This window comes from Sus scrofa, chromosome 14 (genome assembly GCF_000003025.6).
Source record: "Sus scrofa isolate TJ Tabasco breed Duroc chromosome 14, Sscrofa11.1, whole genome shotgun sequence".
Lineage (NCBI taxonomy): Eukaryota > Metazoa > Chordata > Mammalia > Artiodactyla > Suidae > Sus > Sus scrofa.
Window position 1 is genome coordinate 17717124 of NC_010456.5, and position 22922 is coordinate 17740045.

The window sequence follows — 22922 nt, forward strand, 5'->3', positions numbered from 1 at the left end:
TTTGGATGCCTAAGGCTCAGTTGGTCACTAAGGAAATTCAAATCATTATTAAATGCCTGATAATACCAATTCCACTGTGGTCGCCTAGTCATTTTACATCAGGAAACTAAACACTGTACTGAATTAAATTCCTTGTCCATTAAATCTTATTTTTCTATTATGTTATGATGCCTATGTTTTATATATAAAACAAGTTTGTTTGACATACTTTGGGACATAAATATTTTCCTTTAAAATTAAACAATTCTAGGTTGGTTTTGTATGTCTGTATGTCTATTTCTGTTTTGTAAATAATTTCTTTTTTTAAGATTCCACATATAAGTGATATCCTATGATATTTGTCCTTCTCTGGCTGTCTCGGTCCACCCATGTTGCTGCAAATAGCATTATTTCATTCTTTTTTATGGCTGAGTAACATAAAAAACAAACTGATGGTTACCAGTGGGGAAGGTGGGGAGAGGGATAAATCAGGAGTTTGGGATTAACATACACACCTTACTATATGTAAAATAGACAACCAACAAGGACCAACGATATAGCACAGGAAACTATTAACTCAGTATTTTTTTTGTTTTGTCTTTTTGCCTTTTCTAGGGCCGCTCCTGCGGCATATGGAGATTCCCAGGCTAGGGGTCCAATCGGAGCTGTAGCCACCGGCCTACACCAGAGCCACAGCACAAGGGTTCTGAGCCACGTCTGCAACCTACACCACGGCTCAAGGCAACACTGGATCCTTAACCCACTGAGCGAGGTCAGGGATTGAACCCACAACCTCATGGTTCCTAGTCAGATTCGTTAACCACTGTGCCACAACGGGAACTCCTTAACTCAGTATTTTATAATAACCTATAAAGGAAAAGAATCTAAAAAAGAATCTATGTAAAACTGAAAACCTTTTCTGTATACCTGAAACTAACACAATATTATAAATCAACTAAACTTCAATTTAAAAAAAAATTAAACACTTCTAGTTCCAGCTTCTCATATTCATGAGGACAATTTATGCCATGTTTCTGTTACTAAGAAGCATCCTGAGACACAATGGTTTTGTTTAACGTGAAGGCTACACAAAACCACTGCCACTCTCTCAAAAAGCATCAAGTCAAACTGGCGTTTAAAGTTCTGAGTCAGTGTCTAGAAAGTGCCACATCATCTCCCCAGCCTGTACTTCCCCTTCCCTGCTGGGCCTGCACAGGCCTTTCCCCTATAGCCCTCAGTCATTGTGCCAAGATTGCCCTGAATTCAACATTTATGCTAGGACCTGGATATGAATTTCGGAAGACGTTCAAATAATCACTTGAATCTCTATGTACTGTGCCTAAAATACAACACTTCAGTGATCATTTGGGAATCAAATGATTTCAGTCCTTCAAATCATGGGCAACACTCAGTGATCATAGCATTAACATGCTGCAAAAGCTTTGCTAATGTCATCATGATGACATCAGAGTGCCAGGTCATCAAAAATCTATTGTCTGGGAGTTCCCATTGTGGATCAGCAGGTTACGAGTCTACATGAGGATAAAGTTTTGATTCTTGGCCTCACTCAGGAGGCTAAGGATCCAGTGTTGCCATGTGAGCTGCAGAGTAGGTTGCAGATGCAGCTTGGATCCCAGGTTGCTGTTGTTGTGGCTATGGTATAGGCTGTGAGCTGCAGCTCCGATTGGACCCCTAGCCTGGGAACCTCCATATGCAGCAGGTGAGGCCCTAAAAAGAAAAAAAAAAATTATATTTTTAGTTCTCTTACTCTCTTTCCTAAAACTCATATATGCTAAGTACATAAACTCTACAACAGTAAATGTAAGTGTGGCTTTAACTTTTACTAAAAGCAAAACTACAGCAAAAGTACCAAATCTAACTTCATGGAGTTTCCAGATTAGAGCTACAATCAGCAGAGCAATTACTACTGATATTGAAATTTAAATTTTAGAAACAGTGGGTATTAGAGTTTTCTGTGTGCAAGTTACCAGGAATACAGATTGGCACTTCATACTCACTTCAAAGCTGTACAAGAAAAGGTTAAAACTAGGAAGACTAAAATTGGGTACAATACTGCAGAAACTATAAAATCTATTTAACCTTAATCTACTTGATCCATTTCAATTCAAATCCTTTACTTCCTCTATGTTTCTCATCTTTTCCTTTTTGGCTCTTATCAAACACCATTTTCATTCAGCAAAACATTTTCCAACTTTTTCATGATCAAGAGTCATCATCTTCTCATATAACTCTTCCCAAATGTGGGGCATTTATGGCTGGCTGGAAAAAATTTGATGATAATCACAAGTTACTATCTTGTGAAAGGGGTTTTTGATAAGGCTTTGGTTTGCCAAGATGCTCACAAAATGTCTGTCTTTGTCATAATAAATCCTTAGGACAGATAGTGTTACTTGAAGTGAAGGGGAGAGTTTGTGTCATTTACTGAGATTTGAAAAATTATGACAGGGGATTCAATTTATAATCACATAGGCATACAAATCAAGGTCACGTAAATACAGGCAAACCTCAGAGATATTGTAGGTTTGGTTTCAAATAACCACAATAAAGTGAATATCTCAATAAAGAGAGTCACACAAAATGGTCCATTTCCCACAAATATAAAAGTTATGTTTACACTGTAATATAGTCTATTCAGTATACAATAGCATTATGTCTATAAGCAAAACATACCTTAAGTAAAAACTACTTTATTATATATGCTAACCATCATTGAAGTCTTCAGGGAGTCATACATTTTTGCTGGCGGAGGGTCCTGTCTAGATATTGAATGTTGATGGCTGCTGACTGATAAGGGTGTTGGTTGCTGAAAGCTGGGGTGGCTGTAGCACGTTCTTAAAAGAAGATAACAATGAAGTTTGCAGTATCAATTGAACTTTCATTTTACCAACAATTTCTCTGTAGCATGCAACGGGGCTTGATAGCATTTTATTCATAGCAGAACTTCTTTCTAAATTGGAGTTAATGCTCTCAAACTCTGCTGCTGCTTTATTAACTACATTTATGTCATATTCTAAATCCTTTGTTGTCATCTCAGCAATCTTCATAGCATCTTCCTCAGGAGTATATTCTATCTCAAGAAAAGTCAGCCTATGCTTTGAACACTTTCATTGCTCATCCACAAGATGCAAGCCCTCATTCAATTTTTTTTTTTTTTATCATGAGGTTGCAGCAATTCAGTCACATTTTCAGGCTCCAGTTCTAATTCTAGTTCTCTTTCTGTTTTCACCACATCTGCAGTGACTTTCTCCATTGAAGTCTTGAGCCCCTCAACATCACTCATGAGTGCTGGAATCAACTTTTCCCCATACTCCTTTTAATTCTGATACTTTGACCACTTCCCATGAACCACAGATGTTCTTAATGTCATCTGGAAGGCTGAATCCTTTTCAGAAGGTTTTTCATTGACTTTGCCCAGATCCACCAGAGGAATCATTATCTATGGTGGCTATAGTTTTACGAAACATATTTCTTAAATAATAAGATTTGAAAGTCAAGGAGTTCCCATCATGGTACACAGAAAAGAATTTGACTAGGAACCATGAGGTTGGGGTTCCATCCCTGGCCTCACTCAGTGGGTTAAGGATCTGGAATTGCCGTGAACTGTGGTGTAGGTCACAGATGTGGCTCGGATCCTGCATTACTGTAGCTGTGGTGTAGGCCAGCAGCTGTAGCTCCGATTTGACCCCTAGCCTGGAAACACCCTATGCCATTGGGTGTGGCCCTTAAAAAAGCAAAAAATAAAAAATATAATAATAAAAAAATAAAAAATATAATTAAAGTGAAATTAAAAATAAGATTATCTGAAAATATAGATAATGTAGGGACAGGCAAAAATTTGTTAAAAAAAAAAAGATTTGCAAGTCAGAATTACTCCTTGATCCATGGGCTCCAGAACTGAAGCTGTGTTAGAAGGCATGAAAACAATATGAATCTCCATGTCTGTCTCCATCAGAGCTCTCAGGTGACCAGGTGCCTTGTCAATACACAGTAACATTTAAGTATTTTTTTCTGGGCAGTAGTTCTCAATAGTGGGCATAAGATATTCAGGAAACCATGTTACAAAAAGATATGCTGTCATCCCGGCTTTGGTGTTTCATTTATAGAGCACAGGCACAGCAGATCTGGCCTAATTCTTAAGGGCCCATGATTTTTGGAATGGTAAACGAGCACTGGCTTCAACTTACATCTCCAGCTACATTAGCTTCTTACAAATGACTCAGCCTGTCCTTTGAAGCTTTGAAGCCGGGCACTGACTTCTCTCTAGCTCTGAAAGTCCTAGACGGCATCACCTTCCATCAGAAGGCTGTTTTGTCTACATGGAAATTCTGCCATTCAGCGGAGCCGCCTTCATGATTTATTGTAGCTAAATCTTATGAATAACTTGCTTCAGCTTCTACATCAGCACTTGCTGCTTCACCTGGCACTTCTATGTAATGAAGACAGTGTCTTTCCTTAAAACTCATGAAACAACTTCTGCTCACTTCAAACATTTCTTCTACAGCTTCCTCATTTCTCAGCCTTCATAGAATTGAAGAGTTAGGACCTTGCTTTGGATTAGGCTTTGGCCAAAGGTTATGTTGTGTCTGTTTGGCCTTCTAGGCAGACTGCTAAAACTCTCTCTATATCAGCAGGCTGATCCATGTGATCACTGGAATAGCACTTTTAATTTCCATCAGAACTTTCCTTTGCATACACAAATTGCCTAATTGTTGGGTGCAAGAGGCCTGGCTTTCGGCCTATCTCAGCTTTCAACATGCCTTCCTCGATATCTTCATCTTTTCTAGCTTTTGATTTAAAGTGAAGGACATGGGACTCTTCCTTTCACTTGAGCACTTAGAGGCCATTGTCAGGTTACTAACTGGCCTAATTTCAATATTGTCCTGTTTCAGGAAATAGGGAGGCCCAAGGGGAGGGAGAGATGGGGGAATGCATGGTTGTGGAGCAGTGAGACACACATATAACATTTATTAAGTTTCTTGTCTTGTATGGGTGTGGTTCATGGCACCCCAAAAAATTACAAAAATAATGCCATAGACCACCATAACACATATAATAAATAAAGGACATTTCAAATATTGTGAGAATTGTCAAAATGTGACACAGGGACGGGAAGTGAGCAAATGTGTTGGGAAAATGATGCCAATAGATTTGCTCAAAGAAGGGTTGCCACAACCCTTCAGTTTGCAAAATAAAAACCTCACAGTATCTGCTAAGTGCATTAAATTGATGGAGGTCTGCTGATATACACATATCCATGAACTGAGCAAATAGAACAGCCCAGACAGTTTACAAATATAACTTAACACATAAATTAACTCTGTGTAGTAATTGTTATCACTAAACCACATTTTAACTAATGAGAAAAAAAAGTCTGATTAATCCCATGCAATTTGCCCATAGGAAGTTGATATTTCAACTTTTGCAATAAATGGTTAAATTGAATTATTTTTAAAAGTTAATTTTGTCTTATTTTGAATACAAAATGGATTGCAGTTTAATAAACCTCCTGAGATATGTCTACACAGCTGTTTTAATATGGTGATGGTGAAGGGATTTTTCACTAGATAATTGTCACTCAATTCAGTTTCAACTAAATTTTGTTCTATTATTAGACACATAAACTGTACATCTCAACAGAATCCTTTCAGTTCTAGTTTACATTTTCATTATTATACAATGAGTATCAAAGGAGATATTTCATTAAAAGTTAATTTTAATCTAATGAATAATAATGAATGCTATCTTGGCAATATTCCCAAAGTTGACCACCTCCCAACAAATCTCATTATGAAATTGGGAATACATCATAAATGTATAAGTAATACTAAATGATTAACAATAAACAATGTTCAATGTAGTAACATTATAATAAACAATGTAGTAACCAAAAAAGATGCCAGATACTGTTTTTAAGAGCCATGAGGCATCAATAAAAGATGACCAGGAACTACTGCAGTTACAGCAAAGCTACCATTTTTCACTTTGTGAAAGCAAAGCAGTTATAGTCTCTCCCAGATGGAGCACATTTCTGTTTCCCATTCTGTTTGGTTGGCAATCTTGTTCAATTATGTAAAATAAAGACATTTAAGAGTAAAATGGGTCCCTGATCAGCACTAATGGGAGCTGTTGTTTAGAGGAATTTAGGAAAGCCTAAAGAAAATCATTTTAAAGCAAGGTGCTTTCCTACCTCTTAAATAGCATTTTAATTCAGATCTTATAGATGTTCTGTGGTGGAAATTTCCAGTCATTACCATGACCCCTTAGTAACTTAGATCATGAGGTTTGAGGGGCCCTGGGGTGCAATCTCCAGAAGAGAAAAATAATAATCATGCTCCCAGGACTTCCCTAACAGGAGTGTCATCATTCAAAAAGCCCACTTCAAATGACTCAAGAGAATGTGACTGGTAGCCCTTGGGTGAGTGATTTTAATTCAGGGAATCAGAATTTTTAACTCATTAAATAAATACATATGTGTACAAATACGGAAGGATAATTTCTATAAGAAGTAAGTAGGGTCAAGGGATGGAGAGTGAATTTTCATTTATTATCTAAGCAATTCCATCTCTATATGATAAAATGGTGGTTAGAAGGCATGTCTAAGTAGATGATGTATGGTCTTGGTAACCTGTAAGGTTGACTAACTCTGCAAATAGAAGTAGTGGAAAGTTAAATATAATTTCACAGGATTCCTGAGGCATGTGGTGGAATGCATAGATTGATTGTATACAAAGTAGAATACAGCTTTTCTCACACTGAGTTCATGCATACTGAAATCCAAAAAACAGCAATAAACCATGAAAATTTGAATTAGAATAAAAAGAAGACTGGATAAGAAAAATTTTCAAAATTTTCAAATTTAAAATCTAAAAATAACTGTTTTCTAGAAATACAAATCAGGAGTCTTACTAATGATTTCATAAACCCCACTTGCACGTGTGCACACACACACACCTACATCATTCTGCATAAAAGACTTAGAAACTGTTGCAAGACATGTTTCTACAATATTTTCTTAGCTTCTATTTTCTTTGCTGAAAACTCCATCTTGTCCTGCTTTACCCCATATTCCTGCTTGAAAAATAGTCTCAGTGCCGGTAAATGACTTAAGCTTAAGAACAAAGACCTAAAGGCATAAATTATTCATAGGGTCAGCTGAATGAGGACATAACACATTGGTCTAGGCACACTGGATCTGTGCAGATAGGCATGCTCTTTGTACAGCATGATATGTCCTCTAAAGAATAAGAGGAAGATAAGCCTTATGGCCCCAAGGGGTTTATGAGGGGTCGTTTAGCACAATATGCATTAGCAAGGAGAACCAAGGTGCAAAACCTAGGCACAATGGGTTGCTGCAGATAGGATCGGCACAATGGTAGATTACCTAGAATGCTACGCGTAACAGCTGACGCCAAGCTTCCTCAATGCTAATGATTGTTAAGTGCCTAAAGATCAGAATAAAAGCTTAATCAGCTACAGGCTATGTGACTTTTAAAATAATTTAAAAAAACCCCTATATCCTGCACCTACTACCCAATCTTCACTTGATATAATCCTAAAGAGCACAATAAAAGCAGTGTGGTTTCTTGAGGCGGTGCTCTTGGTCCCTGAGACCTTGAGCCCCCCCCCCTTCCCACCTTTAATTAAGATAAATGTCTCTTGTGTTTTGTTTTATGTTAACTTTTTCCTTAAGTTTCACAGCACCCTTTCTTCAGCCCCAACCTGCTGAGCTGGTCTTGGCAAGAAACTATGCATTACCACTTAGAAAAGAATGTGATGAGAATTAAGAAACATCACATATTAATTAAGAAACAGGCACCTACACTAATTGTATTTTCTTCTCAACATCCAGCAGAAGTTATTAGATTCATAGTTCAGGGAAATGCCATAGGCAGAGTTTATCTTTATTTCAGAAATATATGGCATTTTTTTCCAGTTTATATAGAGAGCTATGTCGGCTGGATAGCTCTTTAGCTGCTAAAATGATTATACCAAATGTTTACTGAATAACAGGTCAGTATCAATGTACACATCATCTTTCACATTATATCAAAGGAATCTGTATTTCAGTTCCTTCCATTCAACTTTTATAAATAATTGAATGATGGTTCAACAAGCATGCTTAACAATTTTGTGATATGGTAACACTCAAAAGGATAGCTAAATGATTAGAAGACAAAATCTGTCAATAAATTCTCAAACTATGTGAAACTAAATAAATGAAATATAATAGGATCCTATATATAATATATGATTAGAAAAATAATGCCTAACATATGGCTAGGTTAGTAAGAAATAATGAAAAAGGTAATTCAGAAAGTTAATTGCATAAAAATACAAATGTATCTGGTATCAGGATATGACTTTATCCTTGTATATTTGATTTACCTCTTCCAGGAAGCCATCCTGAACCCGAAATGCTGTGTTGGATATTCTTCTTTACATAAATTGATTTAGTTAATGCTAATCCTCAAAGAGAGAAGTATAAGATTATGAAATAGTGGAAACTCTCCTTTTTTTTTCAATAAAAAAGAATTTTTCCAACAAATTAAGAGTCCTTATAATTTTTGTTATAATTCAAAGGACACAGGTGTACCAGAAAATAATTCTATGCTTCACCTAAAGTCTTGGACTCTATCCTTCAATTGCTCCTTTTCTATTTTTTTTTTTTTTAAGGAATCTCCACTTTCTCAAATGTGAAGACATTTCCACCACTTCCTTCTTACTTACTTGCTTTCTTTTACCCTGCATACCACCTACTTACATAAAAACAATTACTTAAAATACCCGATATTTCCAAAAGTATCAAATATGCCACAAAGATGAAACTTCCAAAACAAAACATGAGCTAACAACATGAATAAAAACACTAAGAACAACATTTGATGAAATGCATGCTGCATATTATGCTAATTCAATTTTATAAAAATTATTGAGATCTCGTTAAGAAATAATTTCTGGATTTTCCTATTTTCAAGACATTTTAGTATTTATTAATTAGGACAGATATTTCAGAACATAACTAAAATATAATTAAAACCTAACAAGTAAATATGAAACACTGAACCGCAAACTAGTGCAATGTACTTAAAATGGGGCTTGGAGGGAAATTTAGAGCCCCAAATGTTTATTCTACAATGGAAAAGGCTAAAATTGAGAAGCTATGAATCTATTTTTTAAATTTAGAAAAATGCATTAAAAGTCAAAGAAAATAAATAATAATTATAAGACTGAAAATCATGATAAAGCACAATAGGTAAGATATTGGTTTTTGATATTATTAATACAGTGTAGTAAATTAAGGAAAAAATGACCAAAAAAATTTGAAAGAAAAAGTAACATAAATTTAAGCATGACAGACGTTACAAAATCTTTATGAGGACTTTTGAATAAATGTATTAATAAATATGAACATTTTAACCCAGTAGTGACAAATCTTTGCTCCAAGAGAAGTCCAGGTCCAGATAATCTTCACCTACAAAATTTCTTTAACTATTAGTAAATAACTCTAATAAACAGTAAGCAAGTACAACATACAGAAAAATGAGAAGTACTATTCAAGTGATTTATGAAGCTATTATTACATTGTTACCAAAACATGACAAGGACTCTATAAGAAAGGAAAATTCATGGCCAATATTCTCTCACAGGTCAAGATTCAAAAACACTAAGCAAAATATTAGCAAATCCAGTAATAAATAAAAAGACAGATTTAGTCCATAATTTCACAGTTTGGTTTCTATAAGAAGTCAAAAGATATAATATACTCAAAAACAAATAAAAGAGGAAATGTACATTTTACATTTGGCACTGTTAATTAGATATCTAACTAGGTAAAAATGTAAATTTTAAATTAAAATTAGCATTCATTTAGATGTAAAACAAGTAAAATGCTCTGAAAACCATATCCAGTAGGCTTAGTAGACATAATAAAGTATATTTGCATTAAGTAGATAAAATCTTAACATAAGTATCTAATTTGCTATTGTCAGAATCCTAACAAGTCAAAAGGAGTTACCAATACCCAGTGGACAACATGACACTGAAATTCCTAGCAAGTGCAGAAACAGAGCAAAAGGAACTAAAATTATAAGGTCCAGGTTGGAAAAAAAATAAAATACTGTTACTATTTGTATTATGGGTATCTACATTGACAATCTAAAATAACTTATAAGCAAATAAATGTCATAGAAGAGTTTAGAAAGCTTGCTAATTTCACATCAATATTAAAAAATTATTAATGTTTATTTATACCAGCTACAAACAGTATGGAATTTCAATAAAAGCAATAACATGCTCACCACCTATATAATATTAGTTTTCCAGGATAATATTAAAAATGTCTGAGAATCAAATTAGAAACATACCACTAAAAATAACAAAAAAGTACCACTAAATACAATGATATACTACAGAATGAATAATTTAATATTGAAAAAGATCAATTATCCCTAATTTAAGAATAGACAATACAATTCTAAAATTTTAATATTTTTGTATATCTGTGTATGTGTGTCTAAAGTCTGATACGCTGATTCTGAAATTTAAATAGAGTCCTAATATTAAGAACGGCAGAGTTCCTTTATGGCTCAGCTGTTAATGAACCTGACTAGGATCCATGAGGATGCGGGTTCGATCCCTGGCCTCACTCAGTGGGTTAAAGGTCTGGCATTGCCATGATCTGTGGTGCAGGTTGCAGATGTGACTTGGATCCAGCATTGCTGTGGCTGTTGTGTAGGCCTGTGGCCACAGCTCCGATTAGACCCCTAGCCTGGGAACCTCCATTTGCCGCTGGCTGTGGTCTTAAAACAGCAAAACAAAACAAAAAAATGGCAATGTATATGCAAGGAAGAAGATCAAGGAAAATAAGACGAACCTTATCAGATATCAGTAATTGTTAAGACATAGTACATGCAATATGATGTCATTAGCACAAAGATTTCTACTCATGGAACAGAACTGAGAAACCAGAAGGAGGACACACAACTATGGAAATGTTTTATGGAAATCAACACTGATGATCAGTGTGGGAAAAGATACATTTCCAATAAATGGCACTGTTACTTAGATACCTAACTAGGTAAAAACTGAAAAATATTGGTCACTTTCCTCACATCATATAAAAATGAAGATGAGTTACATTTAAACTAAAGGTAAAAGGTAAAAATTCTCAAGTTTTAAAAAGACAATATAGAACATCATTTTTAAAGGGTATATCTTATTGTTTTTTAGATTTAACTACCACAAATTTAAGAATTTCTCTTCATTAGACAATACACGCAAAGGTTTTTAAAAAACAATATACAAAATGTGGGATAAGATATTTCCACTATGTACAACAACCAAAGGATAATATTCCAAATAAATTGAGAACACTCTGTGGATCAATAAGAAAAAGAAATTTAAAAATTGGAAAGAGAAATGAGTAGGAATTTTTTTTACCAAAAAGAAGGCACAGATGGCCCATGAGTGTAAATAAGAGATGAACTACATTAAAATTAGTAAAATGTAAATTTATGCAATGACGGAGTATTTCATACCACCAAACTGAGAAAAAAAGAAAAATCAGACAATAATATTAAGTGTTGACAGGATGCAGATCAATGGAAGTAAATCAGTACATCAGCTTTGGAAAAGGGTTTGTCATGTCTACAGAAGGTAATTGAAATGTGTATTCCTTGCACATGCAAATTCTACTATTAAATATGTACTATAAGAAAACACTGTCTCGGAGTTCCCATTGTGGCTCAGTGATAATGAACCTGACCAGTATCCATGAGAATGTGGCCTTGATCAGTGGGTTAAGTATCCGGCGTTGCTGTGAGATGCAGTGTAGGTCACAGACATGGCTTGGATTCTGCGTGGCTGTGGCTGTGGCTGTGGCTATGGCTGGAAGCTTTAGTTCTGATTCGACCCCTAGCCTGGGATCCTCTAAACGCTGCAAGTGCAGCCCCGAAAAGAAAAAAGAAAATACTGTCTCTATCCCCTAACCATGAACAAGAATACTTAGAGCAGCATCATATGTGACCAAAACCTGAGAACTCTCAACATGTTTACAAAGTGGAAAATGTTGCAGAAAATTAAACAACACTAATCATGAATCAACTAGAATTGCACACACTCACATGGATGGAACTCAAAAATAATTGTGAATGAAAGAACAAAGTCATACAAGATGATACAATCTTTAGATAAAGTCCAAATGCAGGCAAAATGCAACACTATTTAGAGATGAGAAGTACAGAGAAAAGTGAAAATAAACACAAATTTCAAGATTTGGGGGAGACAAGGCACAAATTATCTGTTTTCTCAGCCTAGTATAATGAGAACAGAGTGCTTGTTTTGATTTTGTACTTGTATGTGTTGTCTATATGTGCACACTCCTTTTATTTATGTTATATTTCATTATATTTTTATGGCCACACCCACGGCATATTGAAGTTCAAGGATCTAACCTGTGCTCAGCAAAGACCTGAGCCACTGCAGTTGAATTCATAACCCACTGCACCACAGCAGGAACTCCTCACAATATTTTTTAAAATAATGAATTACAGTCTACCATACTTTTCATATATCTTCCAGTGAATCATAAACATGCTAGCATTTAAAAGCTTTTACATTGCACAGAAAATTTGTACTTTAGATAACTTGTTATATTACTGATTTTCTTTGAGGTCAATTTCCCTTGGTCCAAGGGAGGATGAGAACATAACAGGCACATTTTTCCAAAAGGCAGAAAGAGTCAGATAAAGCAAAAATAAACGTGAAGCATTGGATTTGTATCCCAAACTCATTGCCACAAGCAAAGGATAGGCACACTGAATAAAGTAAAGTAACTTATATGGATCAATAATTACAGTTACCATTAACGGAGTTTATACTATATACAAATAATTGGCCAACTAATTTAGATATGTTAGCTTTAATCCTTAGAGCAATTCTGCAAAATAGAACATCAGAAAGACAAACGGACTTGCCGCTTGCACAGAAAATGTAGGCTATAAACCCAGGTGTTTCTCTCTCCCATATGTGCCCTTGTCATCACTACTTTTTGCCCAAATATTATTCAACATCTGACAGTGGGGTGTAATGGAGCATAAGAAGATCTGACTTTTAATCTCTGTCTACTCATTATGAGCTGTTTGACCTTGGATGATATTTCATGAATTCTTAAAGACTCAGTTCTTTTTCTTCCTTTTTTTCTTTTTACGAATTGGAGATTATAATACCTATCAGACTTATTGTGAAGTTCAAACAAAATACATATTAAAGCCCCTAGTACAAAATATCTACTCAATACATTTTAGCTCTTTACTATTATTATTAATAGTGATTCAATTATGGGAACATCTCCAAGAACTTTCAGCATTCTGTGGTTAAAAAGAGGAACAGATGGTGGGATGAAAATAAGGCTAATTAAGCAAATAGAGTAAGGGCTGGAAAAGTGAGGATGCTGTTAGGGAGCTCACTTTTGTGACTATTCATGGAGTCACGGCGAAGGTGGAGAGACGATGTGATCTGGAAGAGGCTGATGCTCTGAGGAATAGAGAATATTGTGATGACAAGCAAGGGGGTAGGGGTTACCTTTATTTGGAATAGAAGACAGTGAAAGACTATAATTAGATTGAGCCCACCTGACCCAGAGCTGAGAACATTCACAGCCCTGAAGAATTTCATGACCATCTGAACACCCTCAGTCCTGTCTTCCTGAGGGGAGGAGTTAGGAGGAAGTTTGACCAGAAGAACTTGAGCCTTGGGTTACTTCTAGTTCTGCTGCTGATTTGATCTGGAATGCACCATTTCTGTGCTCCTCAGGTGTCTTTACCAAATAATAGTATCTCTATTTCTGTGATACCCTCACTATGAAAGAAAAAAAAAAAACCCAGAGCTCCTTTGGTTGAATAACAGAATATAGACTTTCTATCATATGTTATTCACCTTCACTTGATTTCTACTTCTCTATTCTTCAGAATCTGTTTCCAACTACTTGCGTTCTTCTGGAAAGACTTATTTTTTCCTGTTCCTTTGTCTAAGAAGTAAATTGTTTCCTCTGAGTCTAGCCCAAGACTAGAATTCTGCTATGCATATACACACCTGCTTAAGTCCATTTAACTGCCTATTGGTTTGCCCAAGAATTGCCAACCTGTCTCTTTTGATCTGTCTGCCAGTGTCTAGAACTGGGATACCTCTTCCATCTTTCGTATAGCCCATTAGATATACCACAGCCTTAATGAGTGGATCCAGCTCAAGACATGCAATTGCCAAGTCAAGTCTCACCAATCAATCCAAGATACCCCCACAAATGACTGAAACACACTTTGTAGATATAAAGCACTGCAGATTTCTAAAGTTTGAGTGATCTTTTGTTCAGCTGCTACCCTAAAAGCTATCTGTTATTTTCTCTCTGAAATTTGAAATTGTTTTAATTCTGCCCAGCATTGACCTCCCACATCCCCATGAAACCTACCTTACCGTGTGCAGAAGAAATGCTAATTAGAGATCCTGTAAGTGACAAAGGAGACACTGCAGTAAGGAAAGCAGCACTTTGGGTTACACTGAACTCCATACCTGAGCGCATAGCCTCTTTCTGAATGCTCCCATAGTCATGCCAGTCCTTTCTTCTCAAACCATCTGTCCATGCATAGAATTGCCCATCTCCCAGGCCCAGTGGAAATGTCTGTGGAAAAGGAAAGTATTCAGAGCATAAAAAGGAGGTATTTCCTCTTGCATGGCAGGTAAACATAGCCAGACACACAACAGGCAAAGGATGCTTGATTTAGGGATTCTTCCCAGGAAACTGGAAAGAAAGCTATTGCTGTTGACCAGCTCTATACATGTCTTAAAATCTTTTACCAGTTTTAAACAAGAGTATGTGTCACACACCTAACATTTCCTATTTCATTTCATCCAGAGATGATCAGGGTACAACCTCTGAGAGTAAATGCCTAGTTGTCTTCACTTGCCCAAAGTGTAAATCCTAGTAATGCCAGAAATTTCATATTAAATGGAAATATTTTTGTTTGTGATTTGTATGGACTCATTCATTTTGGTGAAGTACATCTGAATGGCCTGTAGGCAATTTTAGCAACATTTGTGGAATGCTCACTGTGTAGAAGGTACAGTTATATGCTCTGTGTATAGATCATTCTGTCTTTATGAGAGTCTTTATGAGAGTCTTTCAGTGTAAATCTCCATTTATCTGCCAATTAAATGAAGACCCAGAGAAGTGAATTAACTTGAATTAAACCACAGTGGCAAAGTCAGCACTTGGACCAGTTCTGTTAAGACCAAAATTGTATTCCTAACAACTATTAAATACTGCCTCCTATCTGGATTTCTGTTAAATTATGGTATACGGTTATTCTTGTTGTTGAAATCGTTACCAAGTCAGCAACTCCAGTCACATGTTTTATGCTTTAGTAAAACTCAGTATATTCTGATGTTATCTTGAAAATTATTTCTGTGTACATTGCTGAAATTACTTATTTTATTTCTTTTTTATGGTGTTTATTTTGCCTTTTTTTTTTTTTCTTTTCTTTTTATGGCCACACCTGAAACAGATGGAAGTTCCCAGGCTAGAAGCTGAATATGAGCTGCATCTGATGGCTTATGCCACAGTCACAGAAACAGCAGATCTGAGCTGTACCTGTGACCTAAAATGCAGTTGTGGCAATGCCAGATACTTAACCCACTGAGCAAGGCCAGGAATCGAATCTTCATGGACTCAATGTCAAGTTCTCAACACAATGAACCACAATGGGAATTCTGTATAGTGTTTCTTTTAGTAATAAACAACAACTATCTTGAGTGAAATTTATTTTCACAATCTTTTTTTGGCCACACCCACAGTGGCATGTGGAAGTTTCCAGGTCATGGATGAACCTGAGCCACAGCAGTGACCCAAGCCACTATGGTGAAAATGCTGGATCCTTAACCTGCTGCACCATAAGTGAACTCTTATTTTCATAATCTTAATACTTGAGGTAACATAAAATAAATGGTTTCATATTTACATACCATTTTCCTTTTATTTGGTTAATTTGTGGAAATAAATAATATATCTACAGAGTAAAGAGAAGAACATGTTGAAAGTTTAGGTAAAACAAAAGATAAATATTTCAGTGATGAATTTTTAATCCTAAGAGCTTTTTACAAGGCAAATAAAAGATTTTATTCCTTAGTTTGAAATAGTTACTGAGCTTATGAAAAAAAAAAATCTACCTTCAGTCCATCTTTATAGCTTATAAAGGATCCAGTTGTGTTGCAAGAATAAAAGTGCACTTAGTATTTCACAAAAATCAAAGTAGTTAAATCAGAGGAAAGATTTTTCTGGATCAGGTAACTATTATTTATACATATTTTTAAAAATTGTAACAGTGGTGAGTTCAAGAAAAAGTAACAGAGATAATAGAAGATAATGGTGAGTTTATATAAAATATTTAGAATAATAAGGATACATTTTAAAAGGAGGATGATAAGGAAGAAAAGATCAAAAAATTAACAGAAAAAATTAGAATGAAATGGGAAAAAATAATTTTGCAGTTATAATAGTGATACTAAAAAACCTGATGCGTTTTTCCTAATTGATATAGATTTCATAAATAGAAATTTTACTCACAACAGCCATGATTGGGAAATTTTAAATAGGCAAATAACTAAATAACTTTAAAATACAAAACCTGAGGAAGGATCAAGATTGTGGAGGAGTAAGACATCACACACTTCATATCCCACAAACACATCAACAAACACATCTACATGTAAAATGATTCACACAGTACATCTACTGAACACTCGCAGAAAAACTTAAACTTCCAAAAAGGTCAAGAAACTCTTGACATACCTGGATAGAACAAAAGAAAAAGACATAGGTTGAGAAAAAAAGAATCAGGACAGGACTAGCATTCCTGAAATGGAACTGTGAAAGAGCAAAGGAACCCATATCCTGGGAAGCCACCTAGCCGAAGGGGAGATCAACCGAGATGGAGGGACCTCAAAGTCACCAAGAAAAGCACAGCAGCAGAACAGAGGAGGGCAAAATAGAGTGAAAGTCTCACAGATTATCTGTACCACCTCCCTAGACACCACAGCCTGAGACACTTGGGTGGGGGCTGGGTGCTGAGATTCAGGCTTTGGAGGTCAGTTCCTGGGAGAGGATTAGGGTTGGCTGTGTGGGGAGAGCCTGAGGGGCAGGGGAGTGGCGTACTATGGGCTGGGAGTGGAACGCCATGGCAGAGGGAATCCGTGAAGAGGTCTGGGCCTTCAGGAGAAGCAAGGCACCATTGTTGGGGAGGGTGAGAAGAGGGACAGACCACCATAGCAATCTCCCTGAACATGTGCAGGCTCTCAGAGGGCAAATATTAACAGACATAAAAGGAGAAATTGATGGGAATACAATCATCGTAGGAGACTTTAACACCCCACTCACATCAATGGACAGATCCTCTAGACAGAAAATCAATAAGGCAATAGAGATCCTAAATGACACAATAGAAAAGTTAGACTTAATTGACATTTTCAGGACCTTACATCCAAAAAAGTCAGAACATACATTCTTCTCAAGTGCAGATGGAACATTCTCAAGGATCAATCACATATGGGGGAACAAGTCTAACCTCAACAAATTTAAGACTATAGAAATTATTTCAAGTATCCTCTCTGACCACAATGGCATGAAACTAGAAATCAATAACAGGAAAAGAAATGTGAAAAAACTAACTACATGGAGACTAAACAACATGCTACTAAAAAACCAATGAATCAATGAGGAAATCAAGAAAGAAATTAAAAAATACCTTGAGACAAATGATTATGAAGAGACTCCATTCAAAATCTAAGGGATGTCACAAAAGCAGTGCTTAGTGGGAAATTCATAGTGATACAGGCCTTTGTCAAAAAAGAAGAAAAACCTCAAATCAATAATTTAACCTACTACCTAAATGAATTAGAAAAAGAAGAACAAACAAAACCTAAATCAGCAGAAGGAAGGAAATCATAAAAATCAGAGGGGAAATCAACAAATTAGAGATTCAAAAAATACAAGAAAAAAAATCAATAAAACCAAGAGCTGGTTCTTTGAAAAGGTAAACAAAATTGACAACCCCCTGGCCAGACTTGCCAATAGGAGATAAAAAAAAAAACCCCAAAAAACAAAACAAGAAATGAAAAAGGAGAAATAACAATAGATACTACAGAAATACAAAAAAAAAAACCATAATAGAATACTATAAACAATTATATGACAACAAATTTGACAACCTAGAAGAAATGGACAACTTTGTAGACTTAAAGCCTACCAAAACTGAATTAAGAAGAAATAGATCAACTGAACAGACCAATCACTAGAAATGAAATTGAATATATAATAAAAACACTCCTTACAAATAAAAGTCCAGGACCAGATGGCTTCACAGGTGAATTCTATCAAACATATAAAGAGGAATTTATACCCATCCTCCTTAAACTTTTCCAAAAGGTTGAAGAAGAAGGAACACTCCCAAAGACATTCTATGATGCCATCACCCTAATACCAAAACCAAACAAAGATACCACTAAAAAAGAAAACTATAGGCCAATATCTTTGATGAATACAGACCAAAAATTCTCAACAAAATTTTAGCCAACCAAATCCAACATATAAAAAAGATCATACACTATGACCAAGTGGGATTCATCCCAGGTTCACAAGCATGGTTTGACATACACAAATCAATCCATGACATACACCATATTAATAAAAGAAAAGTCAAAAACCACATGATCATCTCAATAGATGCAGAAAAAGCATGTGACAAAGTCCAATATCCATTCATGATAAAAAGTCTTACCAAAGCAGGTATAGAGGGAACATACCTTAACATAATCAAAGCCATTTATGACAAACCCACACCAAATATAATACTCAATGGAGAAAAGCTGAAAACCTTCCCACTAAAATCTGGAACAAGACAAGGATGACCATGCTCACCACTTTTATTCAACATAGTATTGGAAGTACTAGCCACAGCAATCAGACAAACAAAAGAAATAAAAGGTATCCAATTGGAAGGGACAAGATAAAATTGTCACTATATGCAGATGACATGATAGTATATATAGAAAACCCTAAGGACTCAACCCCAAAACTACTCAAACTGATCAACAAATTCAGCAAAGTATCAGGATATAAGATTAACATTCAGAAATAGATTGCATTTCTATATACTAACAATGAAATATTAGAAAAGGAATACAAAAATAAATTACCTTTTAAAATTGCATCCAAAAAAAAAAAAAAAAAAAAAACCAAAGACCTGGGAATAAACCTGACCAAGGTGGCAAAGGACTTATATGCTAAGAACTACAAAATGTTCATCAAGGAAATTAAAGAGGATTCAAAGAAATGGAAAGATATTCAATGCTCTTGGGTTGGAAAAATTAATATTGTAAAAATGGCCATACTACCAAAAGCAATCTACAGATTCAATGCAATCCCTATCAATTTAACCATGACATTTTTCACAGAACTAGAAGAAAAACCCAAAATTTTATATGGAACCACAAAAGACCCAGAATTGCCGAAGCAATCCTGAAGAGTAAAAACCAAGAAGGAGGCATAACTCTTCCAGACTTCAGGCAATATTACAAAGCTACAGTCATCAAGACAGTGTGGTACTGGTACCAAAACAGAAAGACAGACCAATGGAACAGAATAGAGACAACTATGGTCAATACATCTTTGACAAAGGAGGCAAGAATATAAATTGGGAAAAAGACAATCTTTTCAGCAAGTATTTCTGGGAAAACTGGACAGACACATATAAATCAATGAAACTAGAATACACCCTCACACCATACACAAAAATAAACTCAGAATGGCTTAAAGACTTAAACATAAGACAAGACATCATCAAACTCCTGGAAAAGAACATAGGCAAAACATTCTCTGACATCAACCTTACAAATGTTTTCTCAGGTCAATCTCCCAAGGCAATAGAAATAAAAGCAAAAATAAACCAATCATACATAATCAAACTGACAAACTTATGCACAGCAAAGGAAAACATAAAAAAAAAAAAACTTACAGAATGGGAGAAAAGTTTCAAATGATGCAACGGACAAGGGCTTAATCTCCAAAATATACAAACAACTTATATAACTCAACAGCAAAAAGGCCAACAACCCAATTGAAAAATGGGCAAAAGACCTGAATAGACATTTTTCCAAAGAAGATATGCAGATGGCCAACAAACATATGAAAAAATGTTCAATATCACTTACTATTAGAGAAATGCAAATCAAAACTACTGTGAGGTACCACCTCACACCATTTAGAAAGGCCATCATTAACATGTGCACAAATAACAAATGCTAGAGAGGGTGTGGAGAAAAGAGAACCTTCCTGGACCATTGGTGGGAATGTAAATTGGTACAACCATTATGGAAAACAGTATGGAGGTACCGTAGAAAACTATACATAGAACTACCATATGACCCAGCATCCCACTCTCAGGCATATATCCGGACAAAACTTTCCTTGAAAAATACACATGCACCCGCATGTTCGTTGCAGCACTGTTCACAATAGCCAATACATAGAAACAACCTAAATGTCCATGGACTGAGGAATAAACTAAAATATGTGGTATATATATTTCAATGGAATCCTACTCACCCATAAAAAGAACAAAATAATGCCATTTGCAGCAACATGAATGGAACTAGCGACTCTCATACCAAGTGAAGTAAGAAAGACAAATACCATATGATTTCACTTATATCTGGAATCTAATATATGGCGCAAACGAAACTTTCCACAGAAAAGAAAATCATGGACATGGAGAACAGACTTGTGGTTCCCAAGGGGGAGAAGGAGAGAGTGGGAGGGACTGGGAATTTGGGGCTAACAGATGCAAACTATTGCCTTTGGAATGGAAAAGCAAAGAGATCCTGCTGTATAGCGCTGGGAACTATATCTAGTCACTTATGATGGAGCATGATAACGTGAAAAAAAGGAATGTATATGTGTATGTGTGACTGGGTCACCTTGCTGTACAGTAGAAAACTGATAGAACACTATAAACCAGCTGTAATGGAAAAAAATAAAAAAATATAAAACCCATGTTTTGTCTCAGCTATGCATTTCCAACAATGACTACTAAGAAGTAATGGAAATCTTACACTGATACAGATAATATTGATTTATTTTTATTTATTGATTTATTTTTTTACTGCTGCTCCTGTGGCTTATGAAAATTCCCAGGCTTGGTGTTAAAACAGAGCTGCATCTGAGGCCTACACCATGGCCATGGCAACACTGTATCCAAGCTGCATATGCGACCTATACCACAGCTTGCAGCAATGCCAGATCCTTAACCCCCTGAACGAGGCCAGGGATCAAACCTGCATCCTTATGGACACTATGTTGGGTTCATAACCTGCTGAGCCACAACAGGAACTCTCAGATAATATCAATTTTAAGACATCCCTTTCAGATTAAAACAGATAATTTCAAAATACATTTTGACCTGAAACGTGGAGATATTGTATAAATGCCAAATATGCAAAGCTCCCTGAACACCTGCTAGTTGGCAAGCTGGCCCCACTCTTGTGCCAGAAGGGCAAGGAGAGACCAAGAAAGAGGCAGACCCTTGGGATGGGCAGGTTTAATAGGAGGGATCTTACATAGGAGGCTTGTTGCCTCAGGACAAGTAGCTCTCCACATCCATCTGTTAGAATATTAAAAGTTGATCAAGAGGCCTTAAGTGGATCCAGTCACTACTCAGTCCACATGGTTTCAACACCACTTTACTCTCTCAAGCCAGCATCCTTGAAACTGGCTCCCACCATGAGGATGGTGGGTAGATGTACATTCCAAGAATGGGGTGGGGGTGGGGAGCCTCCTTTGCCCAGGTTCAGTGGGAGGTGGAGCAGTGGTCATGACCTCTTGGTGACCTCCAGCATCCTACCCCTCAAGACAGGTTCTTACAATCTCCCACACACCCCTCTTTGGCAGTGGGGCCTGGGCCATCCGCAGGGGCCTTCCCAGCTGGAGGTGGCCTGTTGCCTGTACTGGAGGCAGAGGCAAGAGAGGACACAGATAAAGATGATGAATCTCAATATATTTTTTTTTCCATCAAGAGCCCCATGATTGGAACCATGGATGTATGAGGTCCCCTGAGCTGGGGGTCTGGTCACATGGCTTCTCACCTACATCCTCCTGTAACTTAATAGCGTGGACTCATCAGGTGTGAACAGTTTATATGCTCCACTGGGGCAGCAATGATGTCCAAGGCTGTCCTATTTGGGAAAATGACTCGTGGGCTTCATTCAAGGAAATGTAGTCAACGTCTGTGTGAGCTGTGATGTCTTGCAGGCTGATGGTGGGGGGAGAAAGATGGAAGCCCCAGGTGGTCCCAGTGGGAAACAGAGCATGTCCCCCTGACCTTCAGGGAGGGAGACTGGCAGCTTTGGGAACTTGGCCTGGTTGGGCAACAATGGATCCAAGCTGCATCTGCACATGTTGGCTGAGGGAGGCAGCACAGTCAGCCATGAGGAGAGGGGCTGGGTAGGAGATAACAAACCAGGACCCACCTTCTCTCCTCTCTCACTAGTGCACATTCCACTCCAGGCATAGTACATCCCACCAGCCCAGCTGGCAGCAGAACAACAGAATCCCAGAACAACAGGAGACTGTGTGGTTCTCCCTCACCCTGGCTGTGGGGTAACCTATTCATCCCTGTGGGACGTCCCATCACAAATCCAGTAGCTCTACCTGTCCCATGTGATGGGGCTGGGTGTTCTCATCATTGTTGCACATTGATCCCTGGGAGAATCTGGGGCTGGCTTCTTCCTACCACCTCCATGCCTTTACAGTGCTGGGTGTCCCTGAAGGGGTTCCCATCTGGCCTTCATGGCAACAGGCCCTTCTCGTTAATCACCCAAGT

General features: G+C 36.7%; 1 protein-coding gene across 6 annotated transcripts in view; it reads right to left on the minus strand.

The window, feature by feature from the left end:
• The window catches only part of GALNTL6 (polypeptide N-acetylgalactosaminyltransferase-like 6), a 1214871-nt gene that overhangs the window by 784270 nt on the left and 407679 nt on the right, over window positions 1-22922 (minus strand). For all 6 annotated transcript variants that reach the window (XM_021072439.1, XM_021072442.1, XM_021072445.1 and 3 more), the window contains one exon: window positions 14566-14674. In XM_021072439.1, the coding sequence (XP_020928098.1) occupies window positions 14566-14674 (109 nt within the window). The remainder of the gene's footprint in view (window positions 1-14565; window positions 14675-22922) is intronic.